The 25766-nt window shown below is 44.0% G+C and overlaps 1 protein-coding gene across 2 annotated transcripts in view; it reads right to left on the bottom strand.

Annotated features, from left to right (window-relative positions):
- The window catches only part of vegfc (vascular endothelial growth factor c), a 207712-nt gene extending 185301 nt beyond the window's left edge, over positions 1–22411 (bottom strand). Inside the window, exon 1 of one of the 2 annotated variants that reach the window (XM_067982522.1) lies at positions 21829–22411. In XM_067982522.1, coding sequence (XP_067838623.1) covers positions 21829–21966 — 138 coding nt within the window. In that variant the 5' untranslated portion in view covers positions 21967–22411. The remainder of the gene's footprint in view (positions 1–21828) is intronic. The other variant, XM_067982523.1, reaches the window with a different exon arrangement.
- Between the last annotated feature and the right edge of the window lie 3355 nt (positions 22412–25766).

Here is a 25766-nt window from a genome sequence, read left to right on the forward strand (position 1 = left end):
ATTCTGGCAGACTACCATCAGGACTGACGTGGTGCCAGAGATTCAAGAGTACTGCAGGTCACGGCAACCTTTTGTGCACCCAGTCTACTCGACAAAGCCCTCAGGAAAAACTCCAGCTTGGTTATAAAAATTAAGTTCGTCGTTCAAAACCAATAATTTCAACGATGGAATGAATCCAATCCACGCCAGCAAGCACCAATGGTGATGGTATCTACCAAACACTACCTTTTACTTGTGCGGAGTATAAATATTAAGAGTGGAATTGAGAAAAAAAGGTAAAAATTTGGTCCTCGCCACTTCTCTCCCCTCCTCTCCTGATAGTATTGATTCGTTGTGGGGTTGCGGTCCATAGATGCCGGTCAATCTCCAGCACCTTGCTCATCACCTTAAACATGAGCCTTGGCAGTGACATTTGACCATAGGGCGAGATCATGTCCTCACCAGAAGTCTGTACATGCTCACTTCTAGCAGGGGCCACTGAATAGTGATCAAGAGCAGCAACGCCAGCTGATTTCCTTCTCCCTAATCCAAGGGCACTGAGGCCCAACGCAGAGCCCGTACCACCGCCCTGGCTGAGATCAGCATACTTGACAACCAGGGGCCATTCCAGGTCTGTCGCCTCTGAGTCAGAAGGTCGTGGGTTCAAGTCCCACTCTAGAGACTTGAGCACAAAATCCAGGCTGACACTCCCAGTGCAGTACTGAGGGAGTGCAGTTCTGTCGGAGCTGCCGTCTTTCAACCGAGGCCCTGTCTGCCCTCTCAGCTGGATGGGAGAAGGGAATAGAGTCCTTACAGGAAGTGAGGTGGGAGGTGACATATCGGAAGCTCTGGTGTGGAAGGTGGCATCGTCAGAACAGATGCCATGGAGACGGAGAAACTGGGAGAAGGGAACAGAGTCCTTAGAGGAAGCAGGTCGCCCTTGTCCTCACCTTCCACCCCACTTCCTGTGAGGACTCTATTCCCTTCTCCCAGTTTCTCTGTCTCCATCGCATCGGTTCTGACGATGCCACCTTCCACACCAGTGCTTCCGATATGTCTTCCTTTTCTGTCAACCGAGGATTCCCCTCCACTGTAGTTGACAAGGCCCTCGACTGTGTCCGTCCTATTTCCCGCACTTCTCCCCTCACCCCTTCCCCTCCTTCCCAGAACCATGATAGGGTCCCCCTTGTCCTCAACTTCCTCCTCACCAGCCTCCACATTCAAAGGATCATGCTCTGCCATTTCCGCCACCTCCAGCACGTTCCCACCGCCAAACACATCTTCCCCTCCCCTCCCCTTTCAGCATTCCGAAGGGACCCCTCCCTCCGCGACACCCTGGTCCACTCTTCCATTACTGCCAACACCCACGCTCCTTCCCACAGCACCTTACTGAGCGAGCGCAGGAAATGCAACGCCTGGCCCTTCACCTCCTCCCTTCCCACCGTCCAGGGCCCCAAACACTCCTTCCAGGTGAAACATGAATTTACTTGTACTTCTTTCAATTTAATATACTGTATTCGCTGCTCACAATATGGTCTCCTCTACACTGGGGAGACCAAACGCAGATCGGGCGATCGCTTTGCTGAACACCTCCGCTCAGTCCGTAAGCGTGACCCTGACCTGCCGGTTGCTTGCCATTTTAATTCCCTGTTCCACTCCCACTCTGACCTCTCTGTCCTCGGCCTCTTACACTGTTCCAATGAAGCTCAACGGAAGATCGAGGAACAGCACCTCATCTTTCGATTAGGCAATTTACAACCTTCCGGACTCAACATTGATTTCACTAACTTCAGACCATAACCACTGCTCCCATTTTTTCAGACAGCAAGTGCTGGTAATGCTTCCGCTGTTGCCATTTACAGTTCCTCTAGACCCATCTTTTGTTCCTTACCTGTCCTATTACCACCCTCCTTGCCTTGCACCATCATCCCTTTTGTCATTTAATCACTCCTGCCCTCCACCCTATCACAGACCTTCCCTTTTGTTCTTTTCTCCCTCCCCTCCCTCCCCCCCTTTCCCTGGCTCTGTACTTGCTTAAAAACGTTTACTCTTTAACATCTTCCAGTTCTGACGAAACCTGAAATGTTAACTCTGTTTCTTTCTCCACAGATGCGGCCTGACTTGCTGAGTATTTCCAGCATTTTCTGTTCTTAAGGGCTGGTATGCCACTTTAAAGCCACACAATAGCAATAAAATCCAAAAAAATGAGATACGGGTGAGAACTAAAGACTGTTATATCGTTCACAGCATCATAGAAAGAAAGACTTGCATTTATATAGCGCCTTTCACAACCTCAGGACATCCAAAAGCAGTTTACATCCAATGGGGTATTTTTTGAAGTGCAGTCATTGTTGCAATGTAGGAAACACAGCAGCCAAATTGCCCACAGCAAGGTCCCACAAACAGCAATGAGATAATGACCAGAATATTTGTTTTAGTGATGTTGGTTGAGGGATAAATATTGGCCAGGACACCGGGGAGAACTCCCCTGCTCTTCTTCAAAATACTGTCATGGGATCTTTTAAGTCCACCTGAGAGGGCAGACAGGGCCTCGGTTAACATCTCATCCGAAAGATGGCACCTTCGACAACACAGCGCTCCCTGAGCACTGCACTGGGAGTGTCAGCCTATACTTTGAGCTCAAGTCTCTTGAACCCACAAACCTTCTGAATCAGAGGCAAGAGTGATACCCACTGAGCAAATGTCAATTTGCACTTGTATGGTGTCCCTACGTTGCTGGGCTCTGCTCTTTGTCCCTGGGGCCCTGACTGCTAGACAGATAGAATGCAAGGTCCACAAGCTGCACAATTTAAAAACCGGACCTCAATATCTTCACAGTGGATAGCAACAGAATGAAAAACTGTTAACAGCTAAAGGTATTACTATTGAATTAACCATTTTCTTGCAAACAGATGCCAAAAACAGCCCTTGAGACCACAGTCACCAGGTTCCAGAATACACCAGTCTCTCCAGCCACTCGCCACTCTCACGTACACAGAAATCCTTTCAAAAAGTAAATCCTTGGGAGCACGAAGAGGGGGAAGAAATATGATTTGTCCTAAATGACCTTGTGTGAGCTTGATTGATGTAAACCGTTACTTAAAATGTCATTCTGAAGTCAACTGTCAATGACATATTACAGTTTAACATTCTAATGCCTGCATCAACAACACAATATGACAGGCCTTTATAAATAAAAATGAGGGCCATAAGTTGAAGACATATCACTGTCAGTGGTTTTTTAGCTTTAACAAAGTCAGGGTTCCCGATTTCTGCTCTCCCACTTAGGAATCTCGCAGCTATGCAAATTTAAATTTACCTACATAACAACAGTTACTGCCCTTCAAAGCGATACATTGTCTGCAAAAGTGCTGCAAGATATTTCTAAGAGAAATGATAATGTGTGCTATAAATGCAAGAAGAGTCATGTGTGTCATTGTAAGCATTCAACCCATGTATTGTTCTGGTCAAGTTTCCTGAAGATGCTGATCATTGCTGGGATATGGTTTCAAAGGTGCTGGCTGCCGTCCACTACAGTGTCTTAATTGGCCAGCCGGTCAGTCCTTATGGGCCGCAGGGTCGATGTTCTGCACTCACATCAGGGGGCCTTGGTTGGTGACTGCACTTAACGGGAAATCATGGGCTGTGTGCCAGTGATTTCTCGATATGCGCAGCCAGAGGCCAAGGTTCCCTGGCAAAGACGTGCACTGAGAAAATTCCCTCACCCCCCCTCCCCAGTGAGTTTTATCAGGTTTTTGATTATGGGGGAATGAGGCCTCGCAGTAGAGCCAGATCCTGTTCTTACCTGACATCCCACAGCAGGGGTCACTGGATAGCTATTGGGCATGGAAACCTTGGCTGGTTTTTGCCATTCCTTAGCTGGGAACACTGAAGCTAATTCTAGCGCTCCTTCTTGGCACCCCAGCACAGATTGGGAATCGAACCGGCCGTATTTCTGGTCTATATGGCTCAGTTTCACACCGGGCTGGGCGTTTAAGAAATCGAGCCACAAGGGTAAATCTTTGGAATAAGTCCAGCTAGCCAGTGTGGGAAAATAGGAAAAAGTCATCTACTTCCAAGCAGGACATAAATGTTTGATACATTAATTGTGTCAATAATTCTGCCGCTGTATTTGAGCCACGAATGCATACTTGCCAGTACTAGCTCCAGCATTCACAGCCCATATTAAATTCCAATTTAAATGGTCGTTAAACGGTTTTATTCACATTTTCCCTGTGACTTTAAGTGGGATTAGGCTGGATAGCTCTTTCTCGGCCGACACAGACACGATGAGCCGAATGGCTTCCTTCTGTGCCATAAATTTCTATGATTCTATGACTTAAGGTAAAATTATAGACTTAAGGTAAAATTATAGATAATGACTGGTTCAAAGTTTAGCCTTTATTTTTCAAATATGTAATACATGGCTTCAATATAAATAATGATCCATAACTCAGCCTTCTATGTGCAACCGGTGAAGATTTGTGTTCGAGAGTGAGGACTGTTAAGGTAGAAGAATGGAACACTATCCCATTTCAAGCATTCCCAGGTCCTATATAACCCACCTACATACAGAGTCAAAGTGCCTCTACCCAGCCCTCGTAATCTGCCTTAGTCCTAAACCTATAGCAGCAACCATGCTGTATGTCTGCCCTCTCAAGTGGACGTAAGAGATCCCATGGCACTTTCTCAAAGAAGAGCACGGCAGTTCTACACTGTGTCCTGGCCAATATTTATCCCTCAACCAACACCTAAAAACAAATTATCTGGTCATTGTCACATGGCTATTTGTGGGACTTTGCTGTGCGCAAATTGGCTGCCACATTTTCCTACATTACTACAGTGACTACACTTCAAAAGTACTTAATTGGCTTTAAAGCGCTTTGGGACATCCTGAGTTCATGATAGGCGCGATATAAATGCATGTCGTTCTTTTTATGTGCGACATTTCCATCTCCCACAGTCCTCATTGTGGCCTCTGAGTGAGATTGGCAATTTACTTCTAATTACTGCCAAATTAGAGGCGCCACTTTTTTTGTTATGGGATCATACATTGAGACCTACAGAGGAGACGTCAGGGGTGAAATTCCACAGGGATTCTCCCGATCACCCATCATAACTTTGGTGGAAGATCCACACGAACCCCGGGAAAATGGTGTAAATGCCACCCATACTGTTTCTTCCGGCATTTCAGCGATGAAGAATTAAATTCATGGCCAACACTTGAATGTTTTGCAGCAGTGAATCAGTAAAGTAGAACTATCTTTAACACTTAAGATTGTCTCACAAAAAATCAGCTTTGTTAAATGTTCCGCCTTCATTTTTGGTGTCGTTCCCGTATTTTGCCTACAACTTAAGCCTCTTCATTTCTTCTGACATTATTACAACAGGCAATTACTCATTTCCAATGATGTAGCGTCTTAAATGTACAATTTATTCCTTTTAATTCGAAAATCTTTCAAATGATCCAATAATTACACTTTTCCAAGCACGAAAAACATGCCAAAACATGCTTAATTCAAAATACTAGATAATTCAAACTTTCTTGTGCAATAATGGCTACATATAGTGACACCACTATTCCCAGCCAGAATAGAGATAACTGGGTAATTACCCCATCAATCATGTCTGGAGACTGTACTGCTATAAGTAACTGGGATTGATTTTAAGCGCATAATTTGTATTATGTAACTATCCTCCACTCACTGCATTTTGCTGGAGAAATAATCAATTTGTATTATGTAACTATCCTCCACTCACTGAATTTTGCTGGAGAGATCACCCTGCTTTTATCGAGAGATGTTACTGCAGTTTCGGTCATGCGTTCTGTTTGCTGTAGTTCGTAGAGACTCTTTTTAAATAGACTCTGTAGACTGTTTGCCATAGTGCGCTGTTTAAGCAGGCTGTTTGCTGAGTAAGTAAACTTTGTTTGCTGTAAAATACACTTGTTTGCTGTGGGGCCTGCCGTAAGTCCTACCCCGCCTCCAACTCACTGGTTAACACAATGCAGTTCACTGGCCGACACAGTGCAGCTCACTGGCTGAGAATGGTGTCAATGAACACTCTATGCAGTAATTAACTTTGAATTAACAGTACACTGTATTGTCTGCATTAAATAGAATCATTGAAATTTCAGGACAGATGGAGACTATTTCATCCATCATGCTTGCATGAGTACTAGCTTTCCAACCAGAGCAATCAATTCAAATCCCATTTCCTAGCCCTTTCCCCTTTTAATACTTTATCTAAGTATTCCAACGCTCTGTATTTGACAGTACAGTTATGGAATTATGTACAACCACAGAATACCTCATCATTAACAGTATTTTCTCAATAAACTAAAAGAAATACAAACTGGAGCCAAACTCCTACTGTGATCCTCAGGAGATTAGAATGAATTTATAGTTTGCCAAAATGTAGTTACTAGAAAGGTTTATTACCGTTTTTAGTCTCATCATATTAATGTGCAATACTGCTCTAAAAATTAATCAGACTTTTCCTTTTGTTCTTTCCTCCCCTCCTCTTCCTCCCCCCACCTTTGCCTGGCTCTGCTAAAAAGCTGTTAAATTTTTAACTTCTTCCAGTTCTGACGAAAGGTCATCGATCTGAAATGTTAACTCTGAATCTTTCTCCACAGATGCTGCCTGACTTGTTGAGTATTTCCAGCATTTTCTGTTTTTATTTCAGATTTCCAGTATCCGCAGTATTTTGCTTTTGATCTAAAAATTAATTTATTTCCAGACATGCAGCCCTGAGATTTTGAGGGTCAGGCATTTATTCCAACTGCAATGATGACTTTTACTGATCTGCATTGCTATAATATGCAGGGGTGCAGTAACTATCAATAATCTATGCTTCTTCAGAGTAAGCCAGCTTTCTTACATACTGGGGAAGCAGAATTCGGCAAAAACTGAAATGTGCTTTCAACGTTATTGACCCCGTTGAAATTGACTTTCTGAAATAACTTATGATCCTGAGAAATTAGACCATTTGTCATTTTCAAACCATTTAAAAACCACTGAGGTAAAGAACTTACTGAACTTTGGATGATATACACAATCACAATTCAGTGTTTAGAACAGCAGGATATACTATCACCAGGTGACCACAAGTGCACTTTGCATGACTATCAATTAACCCGGCAGAATATGTTTTCGTTATCTAAGAAGAGTCAGTCCTCAGGGCAACCTGCAAGCCAAGACATACTGAAAGTCTCCATCGTTTATTACATTGTACAATGCTGACTGAACCATGTATGCTGTACACTACTGATGTAACAAAACAGGTCAATGCTAAAACTATTGCAATAAAAAAAATTAGAAAGAGCTTGCATTTATACAGCGCCTTTCACTACCTCAGGACATCCCAAAGCGCTTTACAGCCAATTAAGTGCTTTTGTAGTATAGTCACTGTTGTAATGTAGGAAATGCGGCAGCTAATTTACACACAGCAATGTCCCACAAACAGCAATGAGATAATGACCAGATAATCTTTATTAGTGATGTTGGTTGAAGGACAAATATTGGCCAGGACACTGGGGAGAACTCACCTGCTCATCTGCGAAACAGTGCCACCTGAGAGAGCAGACGGGGTCTCGGTTTAATGTCTCATCCGAAAGACGACACCTCCAACAGTGCAGCACTCCCTCAGTACTGCACTGGCGTGTCAGACGAGAATTTGTGCTCTACTCTCTGGAGTGGGGCTTGAACCAACAACCTTCTGACTCAAGAGGTGAGAGTGAGCCTTGGCTGACACCAAAACAAACGACATTAAAATAGCTCTCCTGATATCACACACCATTCCCAGAAGGGTGTTCAAGGATTCTCAGAACTGTGAAAACATCACTCTTGACCTGGCCACTTGGAGAGACACAAGAGTAGCCTGGATTGACTCCCTCAGATTTTCCCATTCTCCCTGTAAGGATGTTCCATGTACCTAGTCAGAATCATTCCCAGACAGACTGGCTACATCCAGTAAGGTCTGCTAGGGTATTGAAAATCTGGAACTCTCTTCCCCCAAAAAGCTGTTGAGGCTAAGTCAGTTGAAAATTTCAAAAATGAGATTGATAGATTTTTGTTAGACATTGGTATTAAGAGTTACAGAACCAAGGCGGGTATATGGAGTTAAGATACAGATCAGCCATGATCTAATTGAATGGCGGAACAGGCTTGAGGGGCTGAATGGCCTATTCCTGTTCCTATGTTCCTACAGCACGTGATGCTTCTGCCAGAATGCTGCTTTAAATAATCTGCTCTAAAAGTAAATACGAAGCTCTAATGTTTGTGTGTCGAGCCTGCTTCCAGGAGAAAAAAATTGCACAATCTAAACAGTCATTTTGGTTTGTAAGTGGCTCTCACAATTATTAAAGTGTCAATAAAGAAACATTATTGTCAATATAGACTTGTATTTGCCAGATTTATTTTATAGTTTGCTTGCCAGTTAAGTGCTTAAATTTAAGTAAATGCACACACAATATTTACTTAACAGATTTAAAATGATCTATATATGTATATATATATATATATATATATATATAATACACATATATATATACCTTTATAACAGTAAAAGGCCTGTGATATGATTTCTCACTGGCAGTAATCGGCACAGACAGTACTTTAGATAACCTAATTATCCCACTAGATGGATAAGTATAATAAAAGGCTTCCGATATTTTTCCATTATTTTTTGAGTGCTGGTTGTAGGGGGCTACTTCTAGGGATGGGGAAGAAAACTGGTTGGAAAAAGAAAGGGAAAGACTTGCATTTATATAGTGCCTTTCATGAACTCATGACGTCCCAAAGCACTTTACAGCCAATGAAGTATTTTAAAAGTGTTGTCACTGATGTAGGAAACGAGGCAACTAATTTGTACACAGCAAGGTCCCACAAACAGCAATGTGATAATGACCAGACAGTCTGTTCTAGTCATGTTGGTTGAGAGATAAATATTGTTTAGAAGTGCAAGAAAATGATTTTGGCTTTGCACTGCTGCTAAATTAGTAATGCGAATGCACCCGAAGAGACATCACCAACACTAATGGGTTAATGTGGGACATGGCTACCATAACCTAGCTGGCAAAGAATCATGACACACACTCCAGATTATGTAAACTAACATGAACCCAAGCCATTATCTCCTATACTAACTGGGGTCATAGGTCATACACTAATTAGGGTCAATGGTACAACACCAAAAGATGTTACACAGCCCTAGAATTTGCAAGGCCAGCTAAGCTGTAGGTGATAGGATCCTGCTGCTCCATAAGAGCCATAAACATCACACAATGATCGCACAGCCCAATAACGATTGATTTGTACAAATTATTTCACTGAAAGAGTCAACACTGAATCCCATGTTAGGGAAGGTGCTCAAACATAGCGGCTAAATTTTAAAAAAAGAGAACTGGTTTAAATATCATGAAATGCAGGGGTGCACATAAATGAGATTGGCTGAATAATTTTACTAGGCTGTTAAAAGTAGGCCTGCATGTGTTTACCAGAACGGCAATTGGAAATGAAAGGTTAGACAAAATCTTAAACAGCACTTCACTCACTAATATTGCTTTGAGGTTAAACAATACTTCAGTTAAAAAGTACCAGTGTTTGTTCTTTGAATTCTATAATATTTACTTTCAATTTATGCTTAAAATCATTTTAAGTGTACACACTATTAAGTTGCCCCTAGTCATCTGTCCATCAATGTCAGCAATATTTTTAACTAACTTGCACATCAATCACTTACTTCATCACCCAGTTACAATGATTCAGAAGCTCTTAGTGTGACACAATGCTCTTTTTAGATCATTTCTATTGGTTGTTTATATTTATTTCATTGAAAACATCCATGTGTTCCGAAAACCCAACAGAGACCTTATGTATCAGCAGTCACTTTGTGACAAGCACTATGGCTGTTATGGCACAAACATCATCAATGTGTTTTTTAACTTTAGCTGCTATGATACAATTAAAAGATTAGTAGTTACAGATGCCATGTCACTAGCATATTGCTGAGCAAGTGCCATGCAACCCTTATTGAAAAAGATACTTTATCCTCAGAACGCTACTCGATAAAGAGCACAATATTTGCAGTTCTGATATAAAGAACTACATTATTCTTACTTGTCAGTGTTTGATAATCCTTAAACACCCGGGGGTGCAATTTTAACCTAAACTATCAGGAAAATGACGAGATCAGGTGCAGTGCTGGTTTTACACCCTGCCCGATTTTACTCTCAACTTAAGTCAATGGAGAGTAATATTGGGGGCGGGGGAGGGGGGGGAGGGGAGGGCATGGGGACCCAGTGTTCCACCCAATCCCATGGATTTCCCTGCCCAGCAGGTTAGGTTAAAATTACCCCCCATATTTCAGAGCTGAAGCTAACTTCTCAGTCAAAAGGTGCTTGAAATTCCTCCATGTTGAGCACCACTTGGAGGAAGCACTGAGGGTAGCAATGGCACAGAATGTACTCTGGGTGGGGGACTTCAATGTCCATCACCAAGAGTGGCTCGGAAGCACCACTACTGACCGAGCTGGCCGAGTCCTGAAGGACATAGCTGCTAGACTGGGCCTGCGGCAGGTGGTGAGAGAACCAAAACGAGGGAAAAACCTACTTGACCTCGTCCTTACCAATCTACCTGTCGCAGATGCATCTGTCCATGACAGTATTGGTAGGAGTGATCACCACACAATCCTTGTGGAGACCAAGTCCCGTCTTCACACTGAGGACACCGTCCATCATGTTGTGTGGCACTACCACCGTGCTAAATGGGATAGATTCAGAACAGATCGAGCAGCTCAAAACTGGGCATCCTTGAGGCACTGTGGGCCATCAGCAGCAGCAGAATTGTATTCCACCACAATCTGTAACCTCATGGCCTGGCATATCCCTCACTCTACCATTACCAACAAGCCAGGGGATCAACCCTAGTTCAAGGAGGAGTGTAGAAGAGCATACCAGGAGCAGCACCAAGCATACCCAAAAATGAGGTGCCAACACAGTGAAGCTACAACACTGGACTACATGTATGCTAAACAGTGGAAGCAGACTGCTATAGACAGAACTAAGCGATCTTACAACCAACGAATCAGATCAAAGCTCTGCAGTCCTGCCAATCATGAATGGTGGTGGACAGTGAAACAATTAATGGGAGGAGGAGGCTCCGTGAACATCCCCATTCTCAATGATGGCATAGCCCAGCATGTGAGTGCAAAAGACAAGGCTGAAGCGTTTGCGACCATCTTCAGCCAGAAGTGCCGAGTGAATGATCCATCTCGGCCTCCTCCCGAGATCCCCACCATCGCAGATGCCAGTCTTCAGCCAATTCGATTCACTCCACGTGATATCAAGGAAAGGCTGATTGCACTGGATACAGCAAAGGCTATGGGCCCTGACATCATCCCGGCTGCAGTACTGAAGACGTGTGCTCCAGAACTAGCCGCGCCTCTAGCCAAGTGGTTCCAGTACAGCTACAACACTGGCATCTATTCGCAATGATCAGTAAAGTGACGGAAGGTGTCGTCGACAGTGCTATCAAATGGCACCTACTCACCAATAACCTGCTCACCGATGCTCAGTTTGGGTTCCGCCAGGACCACTTGGCTCCAGACCGCATTATAGCCTTGATCCAAACATGGACAAAAGAGCTGAATTCCAGAGGTGAAGTGAGAGTGACTGCCCTTGACATCAAGGCAGTATTTGACTGAGTGTGGCATCAAGGAGCCCTAGTAAAATTGAGGTCAATGGGAATCAGGGGGAAAACTCTCCAGTGGCTGGAGTCATACCTAGCACAAAGGTATTGCTTATTGGAGGCCAATCATCTCAGCCCCAGGACATCGCTGCAGGAGTTCCTCAGGGCAGTGTCCTAGACTTATCTTCAGTTGCTTCATCAATGACCTTCCGTCCATTATAAGGTCAGAAGTGGAGATGTTCCCTGATGATTGCACAGTGTTTAGTTCCATTCTCAACCCCTTAGATAATGAAGCACTCTGTGCCCACATGCAGCAAATCTGGACAATATCCAGCCTTGCGATGATAAGTGTCAAGTAACATTCGCGCCACACAAGTGCCAGGCAATGACCATCTCCAACAAGGGAGAGTCTAACCACCTCCCCTTGACATTCAACCGCATTACCATCGCCGAATCCCCCACCATCAACATCCTGGGGGTCACCATTGACCAGAAACGTAACTGGACCAGCCACGTAAATATTGTGGCTACAAGAGCAGGTCAGAGGCTGGGTATTCTGCAGCAAGTGACTCACCTCCTGACTCCCCAAAGACTTTCCACCATCCACAAGGCACAAGTCAGGAGTGTGATGGAATACTCTCCACTTGCCTGGATGAGTGCAGCTCCAACAACACTCAAGAAGCTCAACACCATCCAGGACAAAGCAGCCCGCTTGATTGGCTCCCATCCACCACCCTAAACATTCACTCCCTCCACCATCGGCGCACCGTTGCTGCAGTGTGTACCATCCACAGGATGCACTGCAGCAACTCGCCAAGACTTCTTCGACAGCACCTCCCAAACCCGTGACCTCTACCACCTAGAAAGACAAGGGCAGCAGGCGCATGAGAACACCACCACCTGCATGTTCCCCTCCAAGTCACACACCATCCTGACTTTGAAATATATCGCCGTTCCTTCATCGTCGCCGGGTCAAAATCCTGGAACTCCCTACCTAACAGCACTGTGTCAGTATCTTCACCACACGAACTGCAGCGGTTCAAGAAGGTGGCTCACCACCACCTTCTAAAGGGCAGTTAGGGATGGGCAATGAATACTGGCCCTGCCAGCGAGACCCACATCCCATGAATGAATTAAAAAAATTACATTTTGATCCCATGATTTGCAGAGGTTTAGATATTTGTACAACATTTTGGTTCTACACTATTTGCAGGACATATGTTAAAAAGATGAGGCTGTTCCCATTGTTCTATATACTTTCGGATCAGGATGTTTTGTGGGTGTTGGCCATTGTTGGGGGGGGGCTGCGGGGTAAAACAGCTATGGAGTAACACACGGTGACTGCCCTACTTTGTCTGGTGCCTCATTCAGTAAGGTCCTTATTCTTGAGGTGCCTAGAACAGGTAGAGTTGTACTTTCATCTTCCTTTTCCTATTTGCCTGCTGCTTCTTCCATAGGGGTGTGTATAGGAATTTGGGAGAGGCGTCTTGTACAAGGACTCCAGACTCTTTGGTATTTTTCAACCTTAGATGGAGTCTGAACATCACTTTGTCTGACTGACTTATACCCCAAAGATGTTTTATCCACGTATTGGTGGGCTTCATTATTGCAGAAGGATACATCTTCTTGCTGCTGGCAGTGATTGCACCAATCTGTGCATTAGGAGGGCTATTTTTTAAAAGGACTATGTCTATTCTATGATAACATATTGTAAATATTCATAATTAAAGTGCCTGCATCATAAATTTTATCATAATACGATTAATCAATTGCCAAAAAAAACAACTTTATTAGCAAAACAAAGATCGGAAAACAAGTAGGAATGACTATAAGTTTATGGCTTCAGCATAACAATTTACCATCATTTAATCTTCCCCCACTTAACCATAGAACTATTTAACAGCAAGGTATGTCACTGATTCTCTTATGTAGTGTGGTGTTCCCTGTCTACTGCAGAAGTTGATACTGTCTGATGGATTATCTAAATAATCTCATCAGCAAGCCACCCTGTGCAACAGTAAAGTTGTTTTGATGATACATCCATTCCCGAGATGTGCCTTCACTATGTCAATAATATATTCACTGCACCTTCATTCTGAAACTAATGTTGCTCTGTTTTACATAAATTTAGTCAGAGAAAAATAATATTTTTTCTGGCATGCAATAAAGAATATTTGGATAAACCACAAGAAAAGTTACTGATGGTCTCTACATCTCCTCGTTTTTATTTTTTTTAAAAAGGAACTGTGCTTTCCATTGAAGTTTAAAAGAAAGCTTTGAACATTGCTGCATGTGACAAGACAATGTCAGTGCCATCAGCCTACTATCACCAGTGGTCCAGGGGCAACCGAGACCACAGCTACTATTGTTATGAGAGTCACAACTGCCCAGGATACAGTAATTATAGATTGGTAAAAATAGATTTCCGTCAACTTGGCCTGCATCAACTTCTTTGAATAAGACAGTAATCCTCTTCTTTGGCTTATCTCGAAGTGCACAATTCACAACTGTGTCTGCAAGATAACTGTGTGTATTACAGTGTGAAAGAAACCATGTTTTTATGCTGTGTAATGTTTTCCACGTACTGGATCCACATGCAACCAGCTGCATACGTTGCTTTTTGCCATTTTTCCCCAATGGCTGGGGAAGGTACTGTACTGCACTGCATTGCTTTTGGTAGGCCTGTTTCAATTGTCAAACTGTCAGAGGCATTGGTCAGTACTGCCTCTCATATCATGCCTTGTCACTGATGGTGGTGTTGCCATCAGCAGCACAGATTCTATGGGGTACAAGACTGTAATATGATACTGTCACAGGTTCTATGGGGTACTAGACTGTAATATGATACTGTCACAGGTTCTATGGGGTACTAGACTGTAATGTGATACTGTCACAGGTTCTATGGGGTACTAGACTGTAATGTGATACTGTCACAGGTTCTATGGGTACTAGACTGTAATATGATACTGTCACGGGTTCTATGGGGTACTAGACTGTAATGTGATACTGTCACGGGTTCTATGGGGTACTAGACTGTAATGTGATACTGTCACAGGTTCTATGGGATACTAGACTGTAATGTGATACTGTCACAGGTTCTATGGGGTACTAGACTGTAATGTGATACTGTCACAGGTTCTATGGGTACTAGACTGTAATATGATACTGTCACAGGTTCTATGGGTACTAGACTATAATATGATACTGTCACAGGTTCTATGGGTACTAGACTGTAATATGATACTGTCACAGGTTCTATGGGTACTAGACTGTAATATGATACTGTCACAGGTTCTATGGGTACGAGACTGTAATATGATACTGTCACAGGTTCTATGGGTACTAGACTGTAATATGATACTGTCACAGGTTCTATGGGTACGAGACTGTAATATGATACTGTCACAGGTTCTATGGGTACTAGACTGTAATATGATACTGTCACAGGTTCTATGGGTACTAGACTGTAATATGATACTGTCACAGGTTCTATGGGGTACTAGACTGTAATTTGATTCTGTTTACAAAGAAACAAAGAACGAAAGATGTCCTTGTGACATCCCAAAGTACTTAACAGCCAATGAATTTGTTTTTTTGAAGTGTAGTCATTATTGTTTTGTAAGGAATTGCAGCAGCTAATCTGCACACTGTAAGGTCCCACAAACAGCAATGAGATTTTAAAAAAGTTAGTCTATTTTGGTGGTATTGGTTGAGGGACAAATGTTAATCAGGACTCTGGGAGAATTCCCTTGCTCTCTGAATAGTGCTGTAGGATCTTTTACATCCACCTGAGCAGGCAGATGGGGCCTCGGTTTAACATCTCACCTAAAAGATGGCACCTCTGACAATGCAGCACTCCCTCAGTACTGCATGTTCTGTGCAGGTACTTAAAATCATCCAGATTAAATGCTGCATTCAAGGTTTCATAAAGCGTGAACAAATTTGTTGATCTTTTATGGCATAACTACACTTTTTTGACAAGATGTACCATTATCATGGCAAGTGTTTGGCTAATCTTTTTCTCATTTGTTTACAAACACAACCGAATGGTGTAAATTACATCAAATTATTTTGGCGCATGACATTAACGTGTTGAAAATGCCACATGATTCTTCTGCATCTCCTCTCTTTTAAAGAAAAAATGTCTTGCCAAACAGTTGCCACAAAGTCAACGCTCACCTAAACTTTTGGACTGTAGAATATAAAATTCTGTGAATGAAAATGAAACAGAGATCAATGGAGGATGAAAAGCCAAGAAAGACAGAGAGGTGAGGCTGAGAGGCGGACAAAATCAGACAGGCAGGAGAAAAGCCAGCAGGAGAAAAGACAAAGGTGGGGAAAATACGCATGTAGCTGTCAGCTAACAGAATCAGCAGGGAGGGGTTGAGGCTTTCACAACAGTTGTGTCGAGAGACAAATGTTAATCAGGATTCTGGGAGAATTCCCTCCCTGTTTTCAGCAGCAACACAACAACAACAACAACAACGTGTGCCTTTTAACGTAGTAAAATGTCCCAAGGCACTTCACGGGAGCGTTATCAAACAAAATTTGACACTGAGCCACATAAGGAGATATTAGGACAGGTGACCGAAAGCTTGGTCAAAGAGGTATCGAGGAGGCTCATGTGCGTGGAGCAACCCCGTCCGTTCTGACCCCCGTTCAGACAGAATTTCTCATCGGTGCCAGGCCCTTGGGAGCCTGCACCTCACAACTTGAGCGGTCTCTCGGAAATTCCCTCCTTGCTATTCAACTCTGCATGGAGGCGTTTTCTATACGGGCTGCTCCTGCACACTCTCCACTTCATTGCCCTCGTCTCCCACCCAGACATGTGCCATCTTGCCGTACGGCTCTCTAAGCGGGAGTCCAACCCTGGCGATGTGGAGTGGGGAGTGTTGCACAAAGCAGTCCCAACAAAACCGGCTGCAAAGCCATTTTACCGACACCCAGGCTGCTTGCAATTTCTGCGGTCTGGAGCAGACCGGTTTTCATGTCTACATCGAGTGCGAGAGGTTGCAACTTCTGTTTCACTATTTAAGGGGGCTGCTCCTCAAGTTTTGGCTGCACTTCAGTCCCACGCTCCCTGATCTTTGGCCACCCAGTGGGGAAGGAAGCGGGCAAGTCGGAGGATCTCCTCATGGGTCTGCTCCAGGGCCTGACCAAGGTGTGACACAAAGCCAACACACCCGGACGTCCTATCGTATCAGGCAACGGAACCCTGTGTGAGAACCTCTCTGGATACATCGAGGGCATCCTGAAACCCATCATACAGGGAACCCCCAGCTTCTGTCGCGACACTACAGACTTCCTACAAAAACTCAATACCCACGGACCAGTTGAACCAGGAACACTTCTCACCATGATGGACGTCTCGGCACTCTACACCAGTATCCCCCACGATGACGGCATCGCTGCGACAGCATCAATACTCAACACCGACAACAGCCAATCTCCAGACGCCATCCTACAACTCATCCGCTTCATCCTGGATCACAATGTCTTCACCTTCGATAACCAGTTCTTTACCCAAACACACGGAACAGCCATGGGGACCAAATTCGCACCCCAATACGCCAACATTTTCATGCACAAGTTCGAGCAGAACTTCTTCACTGCACAGGACCTCCAACCAACGCTATACACCAGATACATCGACGACATTTTCTTTCTATGGACCCACGGCGAAGAATCACTAAAGAGACTACACGATAACATCAACAAGTTCCATCCCACCATCAAGCTCACCATGGACTACTCCTCAGAATCAGTTTCTTTCTTGGACACACGAATCTCCATCAAAGACGGGCACCTCAGCACCTCACTCTACCGCAAGCCCACGGACAACCTCACGATGCTCCACTTTTCCAGCTTCCACCCTAACCACGTCAAAGAGGCCATCCCCTATGGACAGGCCCTGCGAATACACAGGGTCTACTCAGATGAGGAGGAACGCAATGGACACCTACAGACACTGAAAGACGCCTTGGTAAGAACGGGATATGACGCTCAACTCATCGATCGACAGTTCCGACGGGCCACAGCGAAAAATCGCATAGACCTCCTCAGAAGACTAACACGGGACGCAACCAACAGAGCACCCTTCGTCGTCCAGTACTTCCCCGGAGCAGAGAAACTACACCATGTTCTCCGCAGCCTTCAACATGTCATCAATGACGACGAACACCTCGCTATGGCCATCCCCACACCTCCACTACTCGCCTTTAAACAGCCACCCAACCTCAAACAGACCATCGTTCGCAGCAAATTACCCAGCTTTCAGGAGAACAGCGTCCACGACACCACACAACCCTGCCACGGTAACCTCTGCAAGACATGCCAGATCATCGACACAGATACCACTATCACACGAGAGAACACCACCCACCAGGTGCATGGTTCATACTCCTGTGACTCGGCCAACGTTGTCTACCTCATATGTTGCAGGAAAGGATGCCCCAGAGCATGGTACATTGGCGAGACCATGCAAACGCTGCGACAATGGATGAACGGACACCGCGCAACAATCGCCAGACAGGAGGGTTCCCTCCCAGTCGGGGAACACTTCAGCAGTCAAGGACATTCAGCCACCGACCTTCAGGTAAGCGTACTCCAAGGTGGCCTTCGAGACACACGACAACGCAAAATCCTCGAGCAGAAATTGATAGCCAAGTTCCGCACCCATGAGGACGGCCTCAACCGGGATCTTGGGTTCATGTCACGCTACACGTAACCCCACCAGCGAACAAAAGTTATCTGTTTTTAATATAACGGATCATTTGCTGTCTTTCTCTTCCTTCCGGATGTTTCTATGTTTCTGCCTCTCTCTCTGTTTTTTTTTGGTGTTTGTATATTCGGTGGCCCTGTAGGTAACACCTCTCTGTCTGAACACTCTGATTGCCTTGGCAACAGGCAGTTGGAAAGACTATCTGTAATCACCAGATATTGTTCTGTGATTTATAAATGCGATAGGTTCGAGGATTTCATTTCCACATTCACCTGAGGAAGGAGGAAGCCTCTGAAAGCTTGTGATTTTCAAATAAAATAGTTGGACTATAACTTGGTGTTGTAAAATTGTTTACAACTGACCAAGGTGGCCATCTACAGGTCCAGGCTAGACGCGACCTGTGGGGGCGGTCGCTCCAACCGTCGGCCTCTCTTCCGCGGCATTCTCCGTGTCCAGGTGGGGAGGAGCACGCGGTGTCTGGCAACTAATGGGCACCACAGGGACTGGAGTGCATCGTCGACAGCGATAATAAAATTATGATTTAATTTGGTTTCCTTTCATTTATTATTGATCAGGTAAGATGACATGGGTTAAAGCCCAGTGTCATCGGTGGAGGGGCACATATATGCCTAACCCCTGCAACTCCCCCCCCCCCCCATTTTTAAAGGGCTTAAAAAAGAAAACCACCCTCCTTTTCAAAAAAAGTTAGGTTTTAAGGAGTGTCTTAAAGGGGAGAGAGAGGTAGAGAGGGGGAGAGGTTGAGGGAGGGAATTCCAGAGCTTAGGGCCTAGGCAGCTGAAGGCATGGCCACCAATGGTGCACAATGCAGTCCACAATTTTTTTTAAATTGAACATAATGTTTTAATCAGTTAAGCAGAAGATTTGACTCTGAGTTACAGTAGCCCCATTCAGTGAGTGATAGCGCCCTCCAGCTATGGCAGCAGAGAGTGAACTCCTTTTACCTTTCAGAACTGCAAAAGCACATCATCAGCTCCTCCTACTTTTTCTAAATGTGTAATTATGCTGTTAAAAACTGCCAATCTTCCCACCTCCCCCCCCATACAAACACTGTCTGTCACTTTCTCCTTTCACTTGAGTTCTCTATCTGTCTGCTTCTGTGTGTCATGGTGTATCTATGGCATCTCTGTTTCTGTGTGCAGGCGTCTGTGGCAGGACTGTCTCTGTGTATCTCCTTCTAGGAACTTTTAAATTTCTGGTCAGCAGAGTGATGCTCAAGAAGACAGCCATTACCTCAAAGCACTTCTCTCACCTTTTTACTGTGAACCAGTCTCCGATGGAGAGTCAACAGAAAGATAGTGAACCATCCCAGAGAAGTCGCAGTCTCCTGCCACTCACAGAACCCTACCAATATAAAAGTGCCTTATGTATATGTGGCTTTGACATGTCTGTCTCCTTTGGTCTGGCTGTGTGTGTGTCTCTGTCTGCATCTGTGTGGGCATGTATGATTTATGTGTCATCTTGTCTCTCTGTTCCATCTCTAAGGAATCTTACAACACCGGTCATTACATTTGTCAACCCCAGTCCATCACCGGCATCTCCACATCAAGTTCCATCTCTGTCACTCTTCATCTGCTTATCTGTATGTATGTAACGGAGGTGTATTTTCCAGTCTCTATGTCTTTGGTGTCTTTTTATGTTTGTATGGGTCTCTTTCTGTCTTGTGTGTGTGAGAGATCTCCCTGTGTGGGATCTGTGTATGTGTGTATCTGTGTCCTATCTCACTCTGTCTGTGTAATCTGTTTCTGTGTGTATTTATGCATTCTCTCCCTCTCCCTCTGTCTTTGTGCCCTCTCTCCCTCCCTTGCATCTGTGTACTTTCTCTCTATGTATCTGTGTCCTCCCTCTACCCCTCTGTATCTGTCATCCATGTATCTGTGTCCTCTCTATGTATCTGTCCTCACTCTCCTCCCCCTATCACCTTACACTCACTATGCCTGACAGTGATACCTATCATGCTGTCAATCAAAAACCCTCAAAATTCGTCAGTTCCTACCCAACTCACAGTTTTTCTTATTTATTTCCTCTCCCTCCAGAACATTCATTCTTTCTTGATCGAGTCTATTTCTCTAAATCTCTGCGGGGGTGGGGGTGAATTTCACCTTAACTTTCCTTGGTGCATTACCTATCTCCTTCACTCTTTCCCCTTCCCTCTGTCTCTGTGTCCCTCCTCCAGTAATCGGCACACAGACAATATTCCTCCTTTTAAAAAAAAAGATTGTCCCTCCTGTTTTTGCCCACTCCTGAGCTGAAGAAGGAGCCTTGCTGATCCGGCTCTGGTTTATTTGTTTCCCTCACTTCTTTCGGTCTCTTCAGCGCAGTTTGAATGAAAATTCAGATTAAAACGATAGGAATCTTCGAAAAGCCAGGTCACCTCAGTACAAAATGAACCTTTCCTGACCAGCCCAATAAATTATTAATAAATTGTTGTATTATCTGTCATTACAGAGTTATTGTTGGGGGGCGGGTGAAGATATATATATATATATTGTACATTATTGTAAACATGGGAATTCATTGTAAAAGAAAAACGAAGTGACAGATCATCATCCTTCAGCCGAGTAGGTAGATGGATAAAAGTACGAGAGCGAGTTCTCCACACATTTTTAATTTGCCACTTCATAAATTTCTTCAGGACCTCATTAAAGTGTCGAAGAGCGATGCGAAGGCGGAATCCACGCCCCCGTCTGTTAGCGGTCTCGGGTTTTTTTTTAAAAACTGAAACCTTTGCCAGTCTGTTTATAGGGGAGGGGGTGGAGGGAAGTGTCCTTCCTCGCTCCCCACCCACACGGACAACACTCGGTCACTCGCGATCTCTCGGACGGAAAGGTCGCAGAGAAACTCGCAGCAGAATCCCATTAACACCCAAACCAAACCTTCAACAGTGAAGATCTCATCGCCTGCACAAAGTTTGGGATTCTTTTCTCTCTCACTCTCTGCTAAAAAGAGATCGGTTCTGCAAATTCTAAAATTCTGCAAATGTTAACTATTATGTGTAATATATTAAAAAAGTTACATATGTGTATTAAAAAGTTACATATGTATTAAAAAGTTAAATACATATGTATTAAAACGTTACATATATGCATTGAAAAGTTACATATGTATTAAAAAGTTATATAAAGTTTTTTAAAAGTTACATATATAAATTAAAAAGTTACATATGTGTATTAAAAGTTACATATCTGTGTATTAAAAGCGTTTAAAAAGTTATGTATATATGTATTGAAAAGTTAAATATATATATGCATTAAAAAGTTCAGCGAAATGCCCCCAGCTCCTTTTGCCCACAGATTCCGTGCAAGTAACAAACGGTTATGCACAATTTGTGACCGCATGCAAACTCCTGGAGCGCCTGTTAAAAGTGAAGGTGATCCGTTGTTGAACAGTAGCTAAACAACCAAAGAAAAAACCCCTTACCTTTGCTTCTCCCAGGTCCTGATAATCATCGTAATAATCTTGGCCAGATTCGTAAGCGGAGTCCCTTTGCAACAACACGGTGTAAATCAGAAAGAGAGAGATCTCCAGTATGAGCATCTTTGTGCTGGGATATAACATTAAGTCGGCGTTTCAAGCTGCTGTCCGGTGCAATAATAATAATCCTTGTTCTCTTGCCTTTTCCTCACGGATCAAGGTGGAAGGGAGGGAGGAGGGGGGGGGGGGGGTGGTGAGAATTTTAAAAAAAGAGCGCTTTAAGGTTTCACAGGTTTAAAATCGCATCAAACGTGTGTGTAAAAAGAAATAATAAATCCCCCGAGTCCTTGGACGATGGCGGTGACTTGATCGTTAATCTGAGTGAAAAGTGACACTTTTTTTTTGCGGATTGAAAAAAAAAGAGTAGTTTATCCACGTGCTGACTGAATAAGCGGAGCTTTCACTGGGAGAACATCGGCGATCCGGTCGGAAAACACTTCGGACTCGTGGGTGAAAAAGCCCCGAGGAGGGAAGAATGGCATGTTTAATGTGAAGTCAGCTCGTCGTCCCCCGACCACCAGCCTCTTCCCCCCCCCACCATCCCACCCCACCCCCAAATTATAACTGCGGCCTTTTTCCCCAGACTGTCGACGTTGGGTTTGATCTTCGGCTCGACACTATTTATACAGGAGTTTTGGCAGCAAGGCGAGAGAGAGAGAGAGGGAGACGTGCACATTTTAGCTGTGCGCAACCAGGAAACGGGTCTGACAATCCCCACGTGGCTACAAAAATAATATAAAATGCACATGTCAAGTTCTGGCTTGTGTCTTCTTCCACAGTCTGAAGTTTTGACAGGTCGCACGGGGGTTTTTTTTTTACCAGTTGCGGCCACTTGAGGTTATCAGTCTGGCTAATGCACGCTGAACACTATCAGAATACTCTCCTTGCTCCTTAATGCATTGCCAGTGTACCTGTTCCTTGAGTGAAAGCGTGCAAAGTATGGGGGGAACAGGGGTGGAAACTTAAACCAAGTAGCAAGAATGATCTGACTGAATATATGAAACTGAGATGGCGTGAACTTTTAATGTGCAATCGTTTTTTTTAAAAAAATGCATTCCCGGGATGTGAGCGTCGCTGGGGGAAGGAGAGTAGATATTGTCCACCCCTAGTTGCCCTGATAATGGTTTGATATGGCATGCTAGGCAACTTCAGAGGGCAGTTAAGAGTCGACCACTCTGGTGTGGGACTGGAGGCACATATACGCCAGACCAGGGTATGAATGGCAGGCTTTCATTCCTTAAGGACACTGGTGAACCAGTTGGGTTTTTCCCACAATCTGACAGCTTCATGGTCACTTTTCCTGAAACCAGCTTTTCATTTCCATTTTTTTTCCCACCGCGGCTAAACTTCGAAAACAGCCGAAAGCACATATTTCTAAATTAACATTTTTTTTGGAAAAAATGTAGGTAATGAATGAAGTTTAATCTCACTGTTAAATGCCCTCTAAATGTCCTGTTGTAACTTTGCGAGTAAAGGCATGTGTTTTAGTCATCGCATTCTGAACGCCCTTTGGGTACCAGAATGCCCTGCGGTATATCATATGCCTTTTGGCGATGTCACTCCTTGGCTGAAGATGTTCTGACTGTGTGCTGCGTTTCATAGAATCATATAGCACAGAGGGAGGCCATTTGGCCCATTGTGCCTGGGACTGCTCTCTGAAAGAGCTTTCCAATTAGTCCCACTCCCCTGCTCTTTCCCCACAGCCCTGCAATTTTTTTCCTTTTTAAATATATATCCAGTTCCCTTTTGAAAGTTACTATTTAATTGAACTTGGGCTGGCCTGAGATCTTTTAGCCGGACTCATCTCTTAAGTATGTTTTCAATTGAGTTCAGAAGAAGCAGAACTATGGACTAGTTATCATAGGAACATAGGAACGGAAGTAGGCCATTCAGCCGCTCGTGCCTGCTCCGCCATTTGATAAGATCATGGCTGATCTGTGATCTAACTCCATATACCTGCCTTTGGCCCACATCCCTTAATACCTTTGGTTGCCAAAAAGCTATCTATCTCAGATTTAAATTTAGCAATTGAGCTAGTATCTACTGCCATTTGTGGAAGAGAGTTCCAAACTTCTACCACCCTTTGAGTGTAGAAATGTTTTCTAATCTCACTCCTGAAAGGTCTGGCTCTAATTTTTAGACTGTGACCCTACTCCTAGAACCCCCAACCAGCGGAAATAGTTTCTCTCTATCCACCCTATCTGTTCCCCTTAATATCTTATAAACTTCGATCAGATCACCCCTTAACCTTCGAAACTCCAGAGAATACAACCCCAATTTGTGTAATCTCTCCTCGTAACTTAGCCCTTGAAGTCCGGGTATCATTCTAGTAAACCTATGCTGCACTCCCTCCAAGGCCAATATGTCCTTCCGAAGGTGCGGTGCCCAGAACTGCTCACAGTACTCCAGGTGCGGTATAACCAGGGTTTTGCATAGCTGCAGCATAACTTCTGCCCCCTTGTACTCTAGTCCTCTAGATATAAAGGCCAGCATTCGATTAGCCTCATAGAGATAGAAATTACCCTGCACACAATTCGTTAACACATTACGTTAACGTTTTGGATAAAAATTTCTGCGCTCATTATTTTAATGAAATTGTTAACTGTTTAACAATTCTGAACAATATCAGAGAGTATTCATTCATTGACACTGATAAGAGTATTTTCTGTCCTTAGATGCCATGGATTTATTTATTATTATAATTTTATGATGTATTATTTGTAGATCTCCTGCAGCAATGCTCACAGAATGAGGACAAGGACCCATAACCTTAGCGGGGAAGGGCTGAAGCTGGAGCACTCAGGGTGGGTCTGCAAGGGAGGGGTATGAGGAATGTGTTAGTGGTAAAACTGGATCATAGGCAGGTCTGGGAGGGGAGCACAAGAGGGTTGGGGTGTTGGCATGCAGGCAGGTGTGGAGCAGGGTGCAGGCTCCTTAAATCAAGTTCCAAGTACCTGGAGGCCCAGGCATCTCTATACCAGTACGTCGTAACTAGAGTTGCAGGTTTGTCCAGGAAATATCCCTGCCATTTTGTTTGCAGGTGCCTCTGATAATTCACTCACCTCAGAATTCACAACTTTTAAAGCAACATTAATATGAGAAACTTTCCTTTCAGTCTGAAACCTAGGCGGGGAATGTCAGGGAGGCAGTACCTTGGAGATTCACTTTTTACTGCAATGTGATTGGACAGAAATAATTTTAAGCTTTGTGCAATAGGATTAATGAATAGCAAAAGTAGAAAATAACCAATTATGTAACTTTATTAGATGGACGGATGGATGAATGAATAATGGCTGTGTTTTACTTTCACAGACCACACCTCCACAGCTGCAGCAGCAGAGAATAGTCTGTTCCCACAGAGTATTTGATAATTTGTGTCTATACTTATAACAGTCAAAGCAATTCATAACTGGAAATTTATACCAGTTTTTAAAAAACATTTCCCCACTCCTTTTTTCAAGGCTGTAACCAATGCTGGGACATAGTTCCACAGATAATGGCAGATTTCCAGCACTTCACTGAAATATCCATTCGTACATGAACCTAGATATTGAAGGATTGATAATGCCATCGCATCAGCACTTTAGGCTCCAGTCCTCCATGTTATCAGCCATGGAGGCCTGAAGCTAACTCCACACCTGATGCACAATGCACATGCCCATGCAATGTAGACCCTTCACACAAGGCTCATTAAAGGACCAAATTTTATTTAAATAAGATGTCCTCCCCATAAAGCAATCTGAAGGCTAGAGCAGAGCATGATAGGCTAAGCACCTATATGAAATGGGCACTGTAAGGGATGCCTGGTCCTTTCATTTGGATCCTTGTTATTCTTCCTGTATCTTTTAGCAATTCACTGTTTCTGCATTTTTTTCTTCTTGAAC

This window comes from Heptranchias perlo, chromosome 4 (genome assembly GCF_035084215.1).
Source record: "Heptranchias perlo isolate sHepPer1 chromosome 4, sHepPer1.hap1, whole genome shotgun sequence".
NCBI lineage: Eukaryota > Metazoa > Chordata > Chondrichthyes > Hexanchiformes > Hexanchidae > Heptranchias > Heptranchias perlo.